Consider the following 14,174-nt stretch of genomic DNA (forward strand, 5'->3'; position numbering starts at 1 on the left):
TTTAGAACAGGGCTGAGGGGTTTATGGCATGCTGAAACACTTCAGATATTTTATTTGTGTATATATGGTATATATATATATAGTTGAAAAAGAGTCTAATAGGGGACCTTTAAATCTGTTATTCTCACTGCTGCTGGTACACACCCTGCCTGAGCTGAAGTGTTTAAATCTACAGCATTAGCGTCCTCTGGTGGTGGAAATGAATATATCTTCCTTGGCTCTTTGCTACGCACTTTCACCAAGTCTGAAAGTCGGACCCGTTTTTCCTGCTGACATCAGACAAACAAACATAACCTCTTGGTGGAGGTAATGAAAACAATTCAACAAACACTTTTTTTTCCTTCGTGCTCACATTCAAACACACGTCTTCAAAGCTGAATATCAACCATGTTTGATGCTGTAAACATTTAAATAGATTCAACTTGTCAAACTTAAAATACAATGCAACATTAAAGTTGATTCCTGCAAACATATTACAACACTTGTCGATTGAAGCACACTTTATCATTTTTGATAAACAATGAATACATAGAGGGTGGACAAGATAATAGAAACTCCTGACACCAAATACATATCCAGAAGCTTTCAAAGTGTACTCCAGCATGTGAAATGTGTGAACATATCCTATTCTTTTTAGATTTTTAAGATTGTCCTGTGAATATATGAGGTGAACATCTACTCCATTCAGCCCCTTGGTATTGGTATTTACATCTGAATCACTCATGTTTAGTGATTGAACAGTTGTTTTTATTTCCTTCTGGTTAGCCTTTCTTGTTTCCAACTCTTGGGTCTCTATCGTTTTAAGAGGACAACAAATACAACAGTTCAGGCTTCATTTGGTACTCTAAATGTAAATGTTACTGGCTGTTCCTCACAGACTGTTAATCAGACTGAATCACTCTCATGGGTTGGATGTTGAAACCATCACAACGTCCACGACAATGTTTTACAGATGGCGACTAATCCATCCGGGGTATTCCAATCACAGTGCAGGCCAACTAGCCAAAGTCTCATCTGATCATATTTGTTCAGTCCAGATTGGTGCTCATTTCACTGAGTTATGTATCACAAGACTGTGTTTGCACTGGATGGATGCAGTTTCAATGCAGGCTTATAGTAAGTATATTTTGCTGAGACACAAAGATTAAAATCTGAAGTAGTGACTGCCGTGTTTACTAATCATTCTGACAGGTTTTCATCTATTTCTGTCAGAGAGCAGTTACTCATTAAAGCCATCAGCCTTTGTTATTATCATATCTTGCATGTGTTGTCTATTATTTAGTATTTTAACAATTATAAACCCTTTGTGATTCAGGTACTGACTTGTGGAGGTGATTGTCAGATGTTTTGGTAGAAAAGTGTTATAGTTACTTTGTTGTTTTGTCCAAATCCCTGTAAACAGCACAGTTTAGTTGAAATAAAATGACATATTGAATAATTGCAGCACTTGTGCAGGAAATCAACAATCTTAAAAACAACAATGTTCAGATTTTAAGGACGGATAGACTCAGCATTAGTGTAAGAAATACAACACAAATCACAGCCGAGTTTTTCTCGTCAACTGCCTTGACTATCCTTTACATTCATACAATCAAAATCACACTCTCGTACCTCAAATACATTTTTACACCACTCCAAAAAAATAAAAGACATCTAAAAATGTTGAGGTGTATAAAACAACACTGGTTAAAAGTATTAGCTTCTACAGCAACACCTAGAAGTGCACTGATTGTTTGCAGGATCAACGATCAATTGGCACTTTTCGTTGTTAGTTAAAAACAAAGTCACTGAGTTAAAAATTAACATTTGGTCAAATTACTATGCCTTGGTTTTCACACCAGAGCTAGCTAAAGCCATTATTTTGCCTTCAGAGCCTGAAAGAGAAGACAAAACAAGGTTATAGATATAGGAATGTTCATCAATAAACTTCCACGATTGACCATTTTAAGGATTGGGTTATATTAATGAAATCACACGTTTATTCTCACCTAAGTTTGCCGTCACTTTTTCAAACTGGCTTAGAATAGCTGTAGCGTTCTCAGTGAGAAAAGTCTCATCATCTGCAGTGAGCTGTAAAGAAACGGACACAAAAGAAAAATGCATGTTGGTCAGTGCTCCTTCTGAATTGATGTGTAGGGGTGTTGTAGCAACTATTGTGACAGTCTAGTGATGGATACAAGACTAAAATAGGTTATGTGGACTCATGAGCACAAGCCTCTGAGTCACCCGTGAACCTGTGGAAAAACATCACATCTCTGCTGGGAGCGTTTCCTCACCTTCTCTCCAAGTTTTCTCAAGGCTGTGAGGATTTCCATTTTCTGCTGAGTGTGCACATCCCGCGACAGTTTCCCCACCATCACATCTCGATCCATCTGCACAGAATACCACACACTAGTACCACCATTTTCAGGCCAAGCAACAGCAATCAAACACTAAGGAGTTCGAGCAGTTGAAATAAACAAACTATTGTGCATTACACAAACAATGCAAACCTCTGCTAGTCGGGTTCTCAGCTGTCCTGGCTGCTTCTTAGCAAAGAGCCGGATCACCTCTGGGGTTTTGAAAGCTTGGCTGATGGCAGCCTGGGTTGCCTGATGAACACGGAAACATTTTTGAAACTGTAAGGCTAAACAAATGTTTAATTGTTTAAACTGAAATATTTTATAAGCTACTTTCTATAAATGTTGACGTCTTTAAGTGTTTCTTAATACACACTAGTTGCACAGAATCTATTGTTTGTTCATACCAGCTGCATTCCACTGAGCTCATCCACAAGTGTCATGTCTCCTGTCATGATCTTCTTCAGGGAGTCATTAAATTCACTCAACTGTTCCAGGGTTTCTTTTTTTGTCTCCTCGTACTCTTCTTCATCCAGTTCTTCTCTGGAATTAAAACAAGGACCAGAGATATTGGGAAAATGTGTAGAGGTACTTTCTGACATAGACTAGATCAATATTAGACAAATATAGGAGTCACATTTGGTAAACCCGTAAACAGCTTATAGTGAGTTTGAATCATTAATTTCACCTGCATTCCTCTAGATCCTGAAGCTGCTGCATCAGTCTGTCAAGTTGCTCCTCCATATTTTGCCTCAACTTTCCAGTTTCTGATTTCCCTCGAGAAGCCATGCTTGGTTAAAAAAACAAAACCTTGATGTTACCTATAGAGAATGCAAACAAAGAATAAAGCAGTCAACACGTGTACAACTTCATTTTGTATTATTAACACAGTATGGTAGCATATCTATGTTCCCAAGCTCAATATCATTTTACATACTCTCGACAACATATTACCTAGATCAAAGGTCATCCACAGCTTATAACCCACTGATGTTATTCTCCTCAATACGCCCTAAAATGTGCAGACAAGACAGTTTCTTGATTGTTTGTATCCCCACCATGGTCGAACAGATTTTTACAATTGAAGTTGCATTTGAAACATCTAAACCCCCCCATTTTTACACAAAAGTAACTGCGAAGATAATTATCTTATTATTTAATACTGAAAAACACACTTGCTCTTGGTACTTAGGGACAGATCCTTTAAGTCCACCTAGCATTCTATAAATATGTAATCAGAATGACGTTGTTGGGAGTCAGCATTTAAACAAAATTGTTCAACATTTAGCGAGACATTAACTATATTGTCAAACTGTGGATGAGTGCAATTGCTGGAATATCAGACCTTGCTATATAACACTCAACGTTGTTTACTTATCTGAATAGCAAGCTAGCATGCTAAAAGAAAACATCTCACCGAAACAGTTGTAAAGTCCTGCGATGAGTTAAATATGTGCACCAGCTTGACGAATAAACAACACAATTGTCTCTTGAATTTCATCGGAAAATATATTCTTGATGTTTGACGTTTCACAATATTTAGTGTTTAACGAGTCGCTTGTTGGTGTCTGTGTGTTTATGCTTGTGAACGCAGCTCGGCAGTGTGGGACTGTGGGTGCGGCTGTCTGCTTCCTGGTCAATGTGACCAATCAGATCTCTCGTTGTATCATCCATACAGGAAGCCGTCCCTACGTCACAGCAGCCCAGCTGACTGCGGTGTTTCTCCTGGTAGTATTGCTTATTTACAATACGTCTCTATATGTTGTAAAAAAACGCCTCCTTTGTTGTCTTAGCTAAGCCTTGATTTCATGAGTTGTATGCTTGAGCAGCCTGTACCAAATGGAAGGTTTACGTTGCCTATTATATAATACTTTATAAAGCTAACGTATTAATGGCGTTGCTAACGGCAATGCTAACCTAAGTTTACTCACCACATTGGTTTCACTTTCAAATTATACTATAAAGTTATTCACTTATATATAGCGAATACAGGACGTCCATTTCTTTGATTACACCTGCATAACCTTCTCTAAAATGAATGGTGTCTACCTTTTGGATAACAAGGGGTCCGACATTTGTGGGCTTTTTAGACCAAAACAATCGAGGCACCTCAACCCATGCTCTTTGTGGGAACATAAAAACATACAGAAGTAATATTCTTTAATCTGTAATATTGTGCTGTTGCTAAAGTCAAATAAATATAACTTAAAATAGTATATTTAATTCACCGTTAGGTATTTTCTACAGGAGAATTTAATTTGATGCGTATCCTTCCATCTTTTGTTCTATACAAGCTGAAACCTAGCTAATTTATATTAATATTCAATAATTGGTTGGTCTTTGACATACCTTCTGTTGTTTGTTTTTAACAAACATACATTTTTTCTATTAAACTTCATATAATTTCATTCATCTTTTGTATATTTTCCTTAAGAGCTTGTTTACAAGATTCAAGATACAAGGCTTTATTGTCATTTGCACATTAGCTACAGTGTATATATGGCAATGAAAAACGTAGGTCACAGGCTCCTCCAACAGTGCAAAGACCAGAAAGCCAGAGGGATATTTAAAATATAGTCCTCGAAAAGCAATAAACTTGCTAACTACTGTCTGTGATTTCTTCTCCATATTGTTGTTATAGTGTAAACACAGCCACAGTATGAGGCATGGACGGCCAGCATTTAACCAAAGTGGTCCTGCTGGCATGTGGGTCCTTCAACCCCATCACCAACATGCACCTGAGGATGTTTGAACTGGCTCGAGACCATCTGGAGGACACAGGTGGAGTGAAATGAGAAATAGACATTTTAGAGATATCAGAGGCTAATACCTCAAAATCTGAGCTAGAAACAGTGGTGGAGGAAGTATTTAGATCCTTAACTTAAGCAAACACAGCAATGTGTAAGTACTCCTATACCTCAAATACATTATGTCCTGCATTAGTGAAATTACAAAAAATAAAAAATAAATACACTGTTATTAGCAGCAACATATATAGGCCTACTTAAAATGTAACATATTAAATTACTAGTGCAGACATATATAATCGTGCTATTTTTCAGTGTTTGTTAAGTAACTGCTAACAGCTCTGTCAAAATATGTAGTTGATTTAAAGTAAATTACACACCACTGAAATATAGTTGAATACACATTTTAAGTAGAAAATATGCAAATATTAAAATACTCAACATTACCAACATACTCAAAGTACCTCAACATTTTTCACACAAGTACATCACTTGTGTACTATATGTACTTATATTTCACCATTGCTTTACTCTGTTACACCATCATGATATAAGGATGAACAGTAACTCTAATATTTCTCAAAATTGCAATAGGGACAAGTGCAATATTAGTTTAAGTAAAACAAATATATATATTAATATATAAAATATTGTGGTGCCCTTGAAATGTTCTGTACAAATTGTATACTACAGACTACAGCAAGATATTTCTTAAGTACATACTGTCCCAAGAAATCATATCATAATCATTGCAAAATAATCTTCTAATAATATGAGGAAAGTTAGTATTAATATTTTCATTCCCACCAATTGCAATTGTAATATCAGCCAAAAATAATCGCACTAGGATATATTTTTGAATCAATAATTAATTCACAAATGAACAGTTTACTACATCTGCTGTGCCATTTCTGTTTACCATGTGCTCACACCACTTCTTTAATGCTCCAGGTCAGTACAGGGTGGTGAAAGGCATCATCTCTCCGGTGGGTGATGCCTATAAGAAGAAGGGTTTGATTGAGGCCCGTCACCGCCTGGAGATGGCCAGATTGTCAACAGACAGCTCGGACTGGATCACAGTTGATCCCTGGGAGAGCTTGCAGCCAGAGTGGGTGGAGACAGCCAAAGTTGTTAGGTAGGTTGACAATTCTCATGTCTTGTTATTGTAAGTGCGTATGCCTGCTACGTGTGCAGAAATCAGCCAAAAAGACACATCCTCACAGACATTTTTGATGTCCTCAACCAGAGTTTCCTTGCTGACAGTATTCTGTTTTCCTCTAATTCTTCTTTGTCAGTCACCTCAAGCCACCCATTCATCAAACCAGTAACAACGATGTAATGACTAATGATTTATAAGCAGTGCCTGTAGCAGTTTAGGATTTGATGTGATCGTTACTCTTGTTTTGAGTCATCCCTGCTGTTCATCGTTCAACCCTCGTAACTGTATTCAGATCACAAAGTTGTTCATGTTTAGTGTCACACAGGGTTTCCTTTCACTTCATGAATGCATCATGCTTGAAGCTTATCGTTACTTTTGGGTTGACAATAATAATAATAATAGCTTAGATTTATATAGCGCCTTTCCAAGGTCGCTTTACAAGGAAGATGACATCTTTAAATGTGCATTTATAAGTATTTAAATCAAACTTCAGACCTGTTATGTGACATTATTGCTTATTATGGCCCAATAAATGACATGTGTACATAAGCAGGAGTAGTGATTCTCACCAACTTCCAGGGTGCATGCATGAAGAAGGGAAAAGTCTCAAGAGGGACACTTTTAGTATGCAGAACTGGCTGGATACTAACTGTAAAAATGACTCATACGTCCTGTATTTGAAACTGTTTGCAATGCGGTTAACTCCCAAACATCTTTTGATGCTATATTATTTTGTCTGGACCCACTTAGGCATTACTATAAGGAAATGCTTGAGGCAGAGCAGAATACCGATGATCTGGACACGGTCAAGTACGCCAAAAAGAGACGTATAGAGGAGAATCATTTTGGAGCTTCGTCTCATCAAAAGAAAGGTAGGACAATTACGATTGTATAACTTAAATGTTGCTCTTTTCAACCCATGCCTTTTCCAATTCCTTATTCCAGACAAGTCTGATCCTGCCTCCCCTTTATTCATCCTTTATCCAGTATAACTCATGGGAACAGGGAACAATGGGGTCGGGGTGTGTGATGGGAGACACCTGATCACACCCACTACAGTTAAGACAGGCAAGACAGCCTCAGTGAATCACAGACACACAAACTGTGTTGTTATCCATTTATTCTTCACACTTGTGACAATTCTCAGGTTAAGTTATAGAAACATTGCTTCCTCATGCTATGCTTGTGGGTTTTCCCCTCGACATTCTGTGTAGCTGTATTCTTGTCAGGGTAGGAATAGTAACCTTTTTCAGTTGAAACAACGCTGTACAGTGAAAATAAAAAAATATATGAATATATATGATTAATCTGGAAGAGAGGTCATTGAAAACGGCCAACTGTGCCAATAACCTCCATCATAACTAAACAAAAATATGATATAAGGCTGACAACATCAGAAATATCGCTTGTTAAATCTTCTTTAGGTAAAGCTGCCTTTATAAACACATGTTTTCTAAGCTTCAATTCCATTTCAATATGCTGTTGTGTTGGATTATACAATTCTTAATTTGATGGTCTCTTTTAATTTGTTTTTTGTCAATGCAATCTTCCAATCCCTAAGAATCTTTGTACAACCAACAAGCAAGTAAGTAATTAATATAAATGTTTTTTTCTCTGTTCATGCACAGACGGCCTTCAGCTGATGTTTCTGTGTGGGGCCGATGTTCTGGAGTCCTTCGGAGTCCCCAACCTGTGGAAGCAGGAGGATATCGATGAAATTGTCGGCCGCTACGGTATGGTTTGCATCACCCGCAGCGGCAGTGACCCCCACAAGTTCATCCACCAGTCAGACAAGCTGTGGCAGTATCGCCAGAACATCCACATGGTCCGCGAGTGGGTGACCAATGAGATCTCAGCCACTCAGGTGCGGCGGTCGCTGCGTCGAGGTCGGAGTGTCAGGTACCTGCTGCCTGACGGCGTGGTTCACTACATACAAGAACATGCGCTGTACAGCGCTGAGAGCGAGCAGAGAAATGCAGGCGTAGTACTGGCACCTATTCAGAAGAACACAGAAGTCTCCTAAAGCTGAGGACGTTTACTGCTGCAAAACACAGAGAAGATAGCTCTCTACACCAAGTGCTGTATGTTTGACTGTGAATCAAAATTAGATAAGCAATACAGGCAATTTTGTTTAACTTCCAACAGTGCCTACTACTACACAGAACAGTAATTTTTACTATTAGGCGTTTTGTTTTTATAAGTGTGCATAGACAGAACAGGGTGAAGTGACTGAAGTAAATGACTCACAAACAGACTATCTGAACAGTTGGCTGGGAGGTAATCTAAATGTCAATGCTGTAATAGATCCAGTTCGTGGTTATTGAATTAGGGATTCACCATTTTGTGTGAAGTAGTCAGCATACAGTGAATCACAGACATACAAACTGTGTTGTTATCCATTTATTCTTCACACTTGTGACAATTCTCAGGTTAAGTTATAGAAACATTGCTTCCTGCCTTCTGGTGACTTGTAAAGATTGAATATATAACATTTATACTGCACTATGTAAGAATAGATTCATTAAAATCCCTTTGAATATTTCCAGAAGAAGCAGGAAATCTTCTTTCCAGGAAGTCTAGACTTTGTGGGTTTTTCCCTCGACATTCTGTGTAGCTGTATTCTTGTCAGGGTAGGAACAGTAACCTTTTTCAGTTGAAACAACGCTGTACAGTGAAAAAAAATATATGTATGATTAATCTGGAAGAGAGGTCATTGAAAATGGGCAACTGTGCCAATGACCTCCAATAGTGAAGTATGATTAAGAACAAGTTAATGTTAAAAGTTTAACTTGCTTTATCTCAATGCTTCAGTATACTCTCTGAACCTGTCACATGTTTTGTACCTAGAGCAGGATTTGGTTTATGCACTCCTTCATGCTTTAAACATGTTTATCTTTCAGTGCTCCCAGTTTGAAAGTAAATGTGTGATTTGTATTGACTTGAAATGAAATAAACAACTCTTTCGGTTTTCAGACTGGGAGGCTATTTGTTACCATCAGGAATCACAATGCTATAGTCACACAGATAGACATCTAACTTCCTCATGTAAGGAAGTGCAAAAACAACACCTTCTTTGTTTGATTAAAATCATGTGTCTTAACTTATCTTTCAGGAAATCATCAATTGATAGAAGATAATAGCTGAAATAACAAATGTGGCAAGTTAAAACTCATTGCTTTCCTTAGTATTGAAGTTGTTTCCCTCTTATTATTCGATCAATGGTATTAGATTGCATCAAAACTGAATACAGTACAAATGTGAAGTAACTGTTAAACGGTTTAAACTACGGTTTTTTCTCATTACATTACAAGGTCACGTTTTTTTTACATATTAAACAACTCATGTCTGCTTCAGTTGCCGATGACAGAATGTATGCACAAGTAGAGTAATGTGTGGGAAAAAACCTTGACAAGGTTTATCTGCATCACATCAGAGCGACGGATTGCTGCTGAGTTGAAATCACGAGGAAGAAGAACTAGCTTAATGTTTGGACAAGTTCCATGTGGTTTATTCTCTTTCCCACTAAAGGTGCGGCGAATCCTTTCACAACCACAGCATAATGATTGTTAGTGTTATTATATTATCATTTCCCCATTGCATAAATAGGTGTGCCATCCTAACAAAGGTCATCGTCATTAGAAAACTGCATGTGCACAAATGAAATATGACTCGTCTTACGCACTTATTGCTAACCTCAAAAAGTGTACAAATTTGTAAAGTATTTTAATATTGGGCTTACCTATATCCGTAGGATTGATTTTGTGTTCTGTTTTTTATGGATAACATTTTTACCCAAAAAAAGTGATTTGTTAAAGGACACAAAAATACCACACAAGGATCATAAATAATCCAACTTTCTTATAAATATTTAAGCAATCTTGAAGATTTTCATTGAAATAAAGGTCTGTTAATGCACTATCTATCTCCAAAGTAGGAAACACAATGTTGATTGAGCCTATAGCCCACTGATGAAAGTATCGCAATATTTCAACATTTGCAGTATTGTAAATAGTTGTCTATTGCGACATCCCCAGAAAAATGTCTTTGTTTACACACAACAAGCAGGATATGTGCATAATTCTAAAAATTAAGACAAATAGTCTAACATTTAAATCAATCAGAGCAGGCATCTTAAGCAATAAAGGTCAATATATTTGTTCTTGTGTTTGTTTGCATCTGTGTGAAATGAATCTGTGACACTTGACACAAATAATGAAAGGTTTGTTATTCAGTGATCTTTGTGGTGGGACCAGTCTGACATGTTGTCACTGATGAGAGCACCTCCCTCAGCCTCAAACCGTGGACAGTGAATAGGATGAAGGCACACCTACCTTAAAACCTCCAGGTCTCTCACCAAACAGCATGCTGTTCTCAGTCTCTCTTCAGGACTCTTCATCAGCTCAGCAGATTGAAGATCACATTTAACTTGCATGCACAGGTCTCAGGAGGGAAAGAAAGTCATCAAAATGCCAGCCCTCTGTGATACATGGGACATCATGAGCAATGTCAATTTGGAGGGCTACATGACTGCACTGGGTAAGTCCTTTAGGAGTGATTTAATCCAACAATGTTCTCAGATATTAAATATTTGTTAAATTGATGCAAATGTATATGCTAATCTGGTTAAATGTTTCTTAATCCAAAAAGAAAGCATTATACAAAGGCGGATTCCTTCTTTTTTAATGTGATTTCGTTTTGTGTTTTCTGCCTGTAATGTTTTTTTGTTTATCCTGCTGCTGCCTATCTTGACCAGGTTTCTCTTGAAAAAAGAGTCATTAGAATTCAAATTGGACTCTTCTGGTTAAGTAATTTTTAAATAAATGTAAACGCTAAATAGGGCACAAAGGGAAATACTGTTTTTTTAATTAAGCAGTGTAAATCTTTACACAACAGCGAAATGTATGGTACGCATATTTTATCTTCTTAGATTTTTTCTCTGTTTACTTTACTCAACACTTCCTCTACCCTTCCAGGTATCAGCCCTTGCTTACGAAAGATTGCTCTGACGGTGAAGGTGAAGAAGGTGATCGAGCAGCAGGGGGACCAGTACACCATCAAAACTACCAGCAAGGTCAAAAACTACACCATTGCCTTCAGAGTGGGTCAGGAATTTGAGGAGTTCACCAAGGGATTGGACAACAGACGTGTCAAGGTGAAGATAAATGTCTGATGATTTGTTTGTTCAAAGTGAAAACATTATTTTTGCAAGAGAGAGAGGTATGACACGCAAACAAAGGGCCTAAGGCAGGAGCATGGTAAATGGTGGTTATATGGCATGCGCTGTAACCACTTGGCTCAGAACATTTTGTATGGGCTGCTAAACCTGTTCCTTGTTGTGATTTAAGCTCTCTTTTTCTTTTCCATCTGTGCAGTCACTGGTGACATGGGAGGGGAATAAACTGGTGTGTGAACAGATTGGAGAGAAGAAGAACCGGGGTTGGGCTCACTGGATTGAAGAGGACAAGCTACATCTGGTAAGAAGAGTGCACGTAGACACAAGAGGCATTAACATTGTATTTTTATCACTAGTCAAGTTTCAGAATTTGGACAAGAATTTAAAACCTTGATTGTTTTTAAGTTTATATTTCTGTTAAGGAAATGTAAATGATCACACATTAAATAAAACAATTATTGAGTTACATTTTGGACATGAAACTTCAGAAAACGTTTCATACTTAAGTGTCTTACTGTTAGTATTCAACTAAGGAACTTTAATGGTGATATTTATTAGTTAGGTTTTGAAGCCTATTAACCCACAGTGTGTTCCCTTAACATCATATTAAATGTATATTTCTGTGACCCTCAGGAGCTGTACTGTGAAGGAGAAGTCTGCAAGCAAATTTTTAAGAAGAATGCGAACGAGTGAAGAGGAATGAAAGTTGTTTTTCTGGAGAATTTACTGTGATGAGAGGTGTGTTAGATACACAAATCTAATACCACACTTACCACAGTGGTCTTTTTTCGGAAATGTAACTTCAAAGCTCAGTTCTGGTGATAATGTCCTTCCTGTCAGGGTATTGATGTACACCACTAGATGGCATCAGTGCATTTTTTGTCAGTCACCAATGTCCAAACTGGTCTGTAGGTAAATGGTGCTCGGCCTAATGAAGTAAAGAGAAATGACTGTGCATCATGCCTGATTTTGTCTAAGCTACCTAATGGCGCGTTTCCACTGCAGGCCTCGCTCTGTTTGGTTAGGCCTTATTAGGCCCGGCTCACTTTAATGCTGCGCTTCCATTACAGTTTAGGAACTGGGGTAGTTACTATAGTAACGCAGTGTAGGCGGAGCCGTGACGTAATCTTCAATGAGCGCCCCAACAAACAACACAGCCGTTAGCTGTTAGCACTCAGAGCTCACAGCTCTTCATATCTGTTCAGAAACTAGACACAAGTTAAACAAGTACAAACCACAGACTTTCTGTGTCATGGCGAATACAGTCGCTGGTTTATTTATGTCTGTATAGGCCGTTGTTGTGAGTGTGGACGGTCGGAGCATATATAACGTTAGCTTAGCCAAGCTTCATTTAGAAAGCACGCATTTTAAAAGGGTTTTCCGCCTGCCGTCTGTCTGCAGACTTGTCAAAGCATTAATTCATGGTTTTTACTAACCGGTATCAGTATGTTGTTACTTCGGCATTATTTTGAAACGTGTATTACAATTAAATCACGGTCAAATATGTTCATCTTGTTGTAGTTGTAGCCCCCTTGCCAGCGATTCTCTCTCTAGTTTAGCATACTCGGCCCGACTCAGCCTGGTTGTTCCTGGCCCTAGAACCACGATTTAGTCGGGCCAAAAAAAGGTGAAAAAGTAGCCCCGGCCAAAACTAGGCCAAGTGGAAACGTAACCAAAAACGGGCCCCGCACGCTTAGGGCGTGCTACACGCTGCAGTGGAAACGCGCCTTTAGAGACTCAATGCAGGCTCTGTGCAGTGCAAACTTGTTGTTTCCTTCAAATCTTTATTGTCTAATTGGACACATTTGAAATACTACATTTTCTTTGCATTGGCTTGTGCTGGCCATATGACATTTGGTTGAGCTAATTCTAAAAATCAAAATCCTTCTCTCTTGTAGATACATTTATGTACAACTTAAGTGAGGTGTTGGATATGAATACAGTTTTGTATAATTTTGTATAATAAAGTGGGTTTTTGAAATCTGAAGTGGCATATTTTCTTATTCAATATTGTTTTAGTCATCCTATCCTTGGAAAAATTAAAAATAAACCTATCTTCCTGATTGTATAAACCTTTTCTCTCACTTATAGATATGGCCTGTTTCAAACATATATTGATTTTATAGAACGTGATGCATTACTGTAGATTAAGCTACCCAACTGTAGGCCGGGTACATGAGTTCAATTTAGCGTATAACAGCATTAGAATGCAACACTCACAGAAGTAACATTAATATTGAAACATCATAAAAACACTAACAGTTAACATATTACTGCAGAATACGTTTTTTTCACGTTGGATAATTTAAATAAATGTTGATGATAACACTAACTTTTAATTAAGGTTTTGAGTGCAGGAAAATTACTAATCAGTTATTCTCACAGGGTGGCATTTGTAGTTTTATGTCAGAAAATTATCTGAATACCTCTCCCATCTCCTTCTTCTTACTGTTGCTAGCCTGCCATCTGTAGCCTACCTATTGGTGCCTTAACTGGTAGGCTACTAGCCTCCTAACACCAGTAAAGGGTCGTGTAAAACCTCTTTGTGACCTTGTTATGCCCCATTCATGCACACTGATTTTAACAAATATAGACAGGATGTGCTGTTTATTTTAAAAACGAAATACAAGTATGGATCTGATTGGCATAGATCAGCTATATGACAGTACATTCCATGTAAATCACGATAATATTCACATATATAACAGGTAAAATAACATTTATCTGTGCGACACAGTGAAGCCTTACACCTCCCC

General features: G+C 37.8%; 3 protein-coding genes across 4 annotated transcripts; 2 read left to right on the forward strand and 1 right to left on the reverse strand.

Annotated features, from left to right (window-relative positions):
- Nucleotides 1–390: 390 nt before the first annotated feature.
- Nucleotides 391–3,940, reverse strand: lzic (leucine zipper and CTNNBIP1 domain containing). Of its 2 annotated transcripts, XM_034086521.2 has the most exons (8): nucleotides 3,757–3,939; nucleotides 3,294–3,351; nucleotides 3,028–3,160; nucleotides 2,747–2,882; nucleotides 2,493–2,591; nucleotides 2,277–2,372; nucleotides 1,989–2,070; nucleotides 391–1,874 (listed from the first exon to the last, which is right to left on the reverse strand). In XM_034086521.2, exons 3-8 carry the CDS (start codon nucleotides 3,126–3,128, stop codon nucleotides 1,819–1,821), a joined length of 570 nt encoding a protein of 189 aa, XP_033942412.1. In that variant the 5' UTR covers nucleotides 3,129–3,160; nucleotides 3,294–3,351; nucleotides 3,757–3,939; the 3' UTR covers nucleotides 391–1,818. The 2 variants fall into 2 exon arrangements, with proteins under 2 accessions (XP_033942412.1, XP_033942414.1); XM_034086523.2 differs by lacking the exon at nucleotides 3,294–3,351 and having other exon boundaries at nucleotides 3,757–3,940.
- A 54-nt stretch (nucleotides 3,941–3,994) lies between these two features.
- Nucleotides 3,995–9,213, forward strand: nmnat1 (nicotinamide nucleotide adenylyltransferase 1). The gene is made up of 5 exons (XM_034086520.2): nucleotides 3,995–4,067; nucleotides 4,981–5,120; nucleotides 6,038–6,221; nucleotides 6,996–7,117; nucleotides 7,874–9,213. Exons 2-5 carry the CDS (start codon nucleotides 5,006–5,008, stop codon nucleotides 8,266–8,268), a joined length of 816 nt encoding a protein of 271 aa, XP_033942411.1. The 5' UTR covers nucleotides 3,995–4,067; nucleotides 4,981–5,005; the 3' UTR covers nucleotides 8,269–9,213.
- Nucleotides 9,214–10,675: 1,462 nt separating this feature from the next.
- On the forward strand, nucleotides 10,676–12,195 carry rbp7a (retinol binding protein 7a, cellular). The gene is made up of 4 exons (XM_034086524.2): nucleotides 10,676–10,781; nucleotides 11,219–11,397; nucleotides 11,618–11,719; nucleotides 12,052–12,195. Exons 1-4 carry the CDS (start codon nucleotides 10,676–10,678, stop codon nucleotides 12,109–12,111), a joined length of 447 nt encoding a protein of 148 aa, XP_033942415.1. The 3' UTR covers nucleotides 12,112–12,195.
- Nucleotides 12,196–14,174: the final 1,979 nt, after the last annotated feature.

This window comes from Pseudochaenichthys georgianus, chromosome 7, assembly GCF_902827115.2.
Source record: "Pseudochaenichthys georgianus chromosome 7, fPseGeo1.2, whole genome shotgun sequence".
NCBI lineage: Eukaryota > Metazoa > Chordata > Actinopteri > Perciformes > Channichthyidae > Pseudochaenichthys > Pseudochaenichthys georgianus.